Here is a 3,766-nt window from a genome sequence, read left to right on the forward strand (position 1 = left end):
ATTTTATTTGAGCGAGCATTTATAGAATTTCCTCCATTTTTGCCTATAAAGGTCCCAGCTGAGGCGCAAGGCATGAATGCGTGGCTGGAAGATGTTGCCTTTTGAAAGGACAGGCCCAAGAATTGTGGGTGCTGTTGCTGGGGTGCAGTGGAGCAGCCGTCCTGAGGGAGCTAAGCCCTAGGGAGCCACTGGGAAGGAGTACACTGCTGGGCTGGGGCCGTGCTGAGGCCAGGGACAGGTCTGGGGTTCTGGGCCAGGGGTGGGGTTGAGGTAGGGGGTGGATGAAGGGAGCTGGAGCCAAGAACAGTATGGAAGGAGGAAGGGTCTGGGATCATCTGACCCAAGGCCACATTTTTCAGGTGGGGAAACAGACCCAGAGCAAGGTGGTGGCCCTGCCAAGCTCACTGGGAGTGGAGATGAATGAGAGGCCAAGCCTCCTGACCTCTATCCAGTGCCCCTTCTACTACTGCTCCGAGGACAAAAGCAAAGAGGGTGTGTGTACATGCATGTGCGTGTCTGTGTGTGTGCGCGAGTGTGCGTGTGTGCATATGTCCACGGGGACCAGGGAACCATATCTGGGCATAAAACTCTGCACAGGCTGAAGAATGGAGAGCAAAAGGAACTCAGGCAAGGAAGTCAAAGGGGAAGAAAAAAAAGAAACAGAACTCAGAGATCCTTCCAATGCTCATGCAAGTTCCAGAAATTTCCAACCTGGAATTTTGCCATCTTCAATGCCATGACAATGTTTGACAATATTACTGGTATCCATTTGGGGGTTGTTTAGTTTTATGATGACAGCAACTTCAGATTTTAGAGTTCTCAGGCTCTTTGGCAGCTTCACAGCACCATTGCCTGCCCAGCACCCACTTGCTCCTCCTCCGGTAGAGTGATAGCAATTGATACGGACTGAAAGCGGAGGGAGCTTCTCTGAAGAGCTTTTGTGAGAATTTGGGGGAACGGATAGTTCTTGCCTCTGTAGTTGCTTAGCATTAGAATGTAAGCCTGGAGATGAGGAGGCCTCATTAGAAGAGCATCTGAGGATGAGAGCAGAGCCCAGAGAGTGATTCTTCCAGTTGATATGTTTTGAGCACCTGGATCCAACTGCACCTGCAGCAGATATACTTGGACTTTTACATTATAGAAGGCACTGAATTATCTTCTGCGTGTGTAGGACATATATACATAAGTGATTGAGAGTCAGGCTACCTTGGATCTGCCACTTACTAGTTATGTAGCCTTGGACAAGACACTTATCTCTCTGGGCCTCAATATTCTCCTCTATAAAATGGGACAATAATAGCATCTATTTCATGGGGTGGATAGGAGGATTCAGTACGTTAACCTATGAGAAGCTTTAAACAGTGCCTAGCATATAGTCAGCGTATTGGTTGCTATTTTCAAAAAGTATTTGTATCAGTCAATATGTCTCGGTAATAAACATCCCCCAAAGTCCTAGAGGCTTAAGGTAACAAATTTTTCTTTTTTTTTTTTGCACACACTACGTGCCCACTATGGATCAACTTATCATAGTCCCTCAGGAAGGGACACTGACAGAGTAGCTGCCATCTCTCGTGTTGCCAGTCACTGTGGCAGAGAAAAACCGATCATAGAAAGGGACACATTGGCTTTTGTCCAGAAGGGTGCACATCATTTATGCTCACATTTCGTTGGTGAGTTACGAGTGAGCCCCACAGGCCACACAGACACGCCGATCTCTGTAAATTAAAGAAGGGCAGGGGGCCTGAGTGGTGCCGTCAGTTCAATGCCTGACTCTTAGTTTCAGCTCAGGTCATGGTCTCAGGGTCGTGAGATCAAGCCCTATATTGGGCTCCGCATTCAGTGTGGAGTCTGCTTGAGACTCTCTCCCTCTGCCACTCCCACTTGTGCTCTCTCTCTCTCTCTAATAAATAAGTAAGTAAATAAATAAATAAACAAATCTTAAAACAAAAACAAGTGAAGGCCTTCCTGCCATGTTCCCAGAAGGGAATAAGCCTACTGACCACCCCAATCCCACTGTTAGATTATACCGCAGTTCCCAGGCTGTGAATTTCCATCCACTCTTCAAGGCCCCACCAAACCCTGACTAGGTCGTAAGCCTTTCCTAATCACTCCATACGATATGAGCTTCTCTTTCTTTGAGACCTCAGAGCCCTTACTCTCTGGAGCAGGTTCCATTTCATGAATTTGAATTATCTGTTATGTTATTACCTAAATCTTCTGTGGTCTCATTAGATGGAGTGGAGTCTTTTTCTATTTTTAGCATCTGGCAAACACCCTGAATAATAAAGGCACCTAATTAATACGTGTGTGATTGAGTAGCTACTTCAGTGAGATTAAACGTCCATGCATGATAAAAGCCTCTGTTTTACATGCAGCGTCCATAACTGATATTTGCTGAGCACTTGGTCGGTAGGTGCTGTGCATAAAATATTTTCTTTGCATCGGTTATTGCATTGAATTCTACTTTAGTTTTCTCCACCCCACCGATGAGAAGCTGAGGCTCAGAGAGGTCAAGCAACTTGCCCAAAGCCACACAGATAACAGGTGGCAGATCGGATGAGCACTTAACGTTTGTCTACATTCACGGCTCACGCTCCTAACCCCAGTGATGCAGCCATAACAGGGACAAACGCAGGCTTGCCACCCGAAGACGTAGTTTCAAGTGCAGCCTCTGTCACTCGCCTTGGCACGACACCGAACAAAAGGGGCAGACCCTGGCGGGATGCTCGTTCTCTTTTCCCCCAGGGGAAGGCCAGTGCTTCTCAGGTGTCAGCTGCATGTGATTCACCTGGGAGACCAGCAGAACACACACACACACACACACACACACACACACACACACACACCTCACATATGCAAGGTGAGAAATTCTATGATGCAAGTGTGACCTCAGTAGAGAGAAGAAGGAAGGTTACCCTGGAGCTGAGTCTCAGAGATGAAGAGGAATTGGTTGAGTAATGAAGAGAAGGTTAATGGCCATCGCCGCCACTGCTGCCATCGTGCCAGCCCCTCGGGTCCAACGAGGCCGGGTGACACTCCGGAATGGGAGACCAGCCAATCTGGGAGCAGATCAGATCCAGCCTCATTCAGCATTACTACCAGTTATTTGATAATGACAGAACCCAACTAGACACAATGTCTATTGATGCATCATGCCTTACATGGGAAGGACAGCAGTTCCAGGGGAAAGCTGCCATTGCGGGGAAGTTGTCTAGCCTTCCGTTCCAGAAAATCCAGCAGAGCCTCATGGCACAGGACCATCAGCCCACGCCAGATAGCTGCATCATCAGCATGGTTGTGGGCCAGCTCACGGTGGATGAAGACCCCATCATGCGGTTCCACCAGATGTTCCTATTAAAGAACATCAATGATGCTTGGGCTTGCACCAGTGCCGTGTTCAGGCTTGCCCTGCACGACTTCGGCTGACCTCTTTCCAGCCAGGCACTCATGCGGTTTCCTCCTCCCTCCTCTTCCTGATACTATTCACACTCCTCCAGATGCTCCAAATATCACACACAAATGAGCAGGGCTGTGGTGGGAGCAGGCGCAGTGCGCTGCTACTACTGTGCGTGTTTGGATGCTAGACTAGTTGCATCTGACAGAAGTTTGAGTCGTACCAGCACATGCCTTGGAAAGACTTAAGTAATGCAAAAGGTTGTCTTTTTTTTTTTTTTTTTAAATCTACTGACAAGTTGCTCTAGTCATCCAAAGAAGTGAAGGAGAAAGCAGCTGCCTCACCGCCCAGATAGTTACCGCCCAAATATTG

The 3,766-nt window shown here is 48.0% G+C and overlaps 1 protein-coding gene across 1 annotated transcript; it reads left to right on the plus strand.

Annotated features, from left to right (window-relative positions):
• The first annotated feature begins 3,042 nt into the window (after window positions 1-3,042).
• LOC129510159 (nuclear transport factor 2-like) lies at window positions 3,043-3,426 on the plus strand. Its single transcript, XM_055326103.1, has one exon. The coding sequence runs from the start codon at window positions 3,043-3,045 to the stop codon at window positions 3,424-3,426; it is 384 nt and encodes a 127-aa protein (XP_055182078.1).
• The last annotated feature ends 340 nt before the right edge of the window (window positions 3,427-3,766 follow it).

This window comes from Nyctereutes procyonoides, unplaced genomic scaffold (genome assembly GCF_905146905.1).
Source record: "Nyctereutes procyonoides isolate TBG_1078 unplaced genomic scaffold, NYPRO_anot_genome, whole genome shotgun sequence".
NCBI lineage: Eukaryota > Metazoa > Chordata > Mammalia > Carnivora > Canidae > Nyctereutes > Nyctereutes procyonoides.

Bases quoted from the DNA above. Each gene is read 5' to 3' on its own strand.
- LOC129510159 (XM_055326103.1), top strand. From the start codon at position 3,043: ATGGGAGACCAGCCAATCTGGGAGCAGATCAGATCCAGCCTCATTCAG.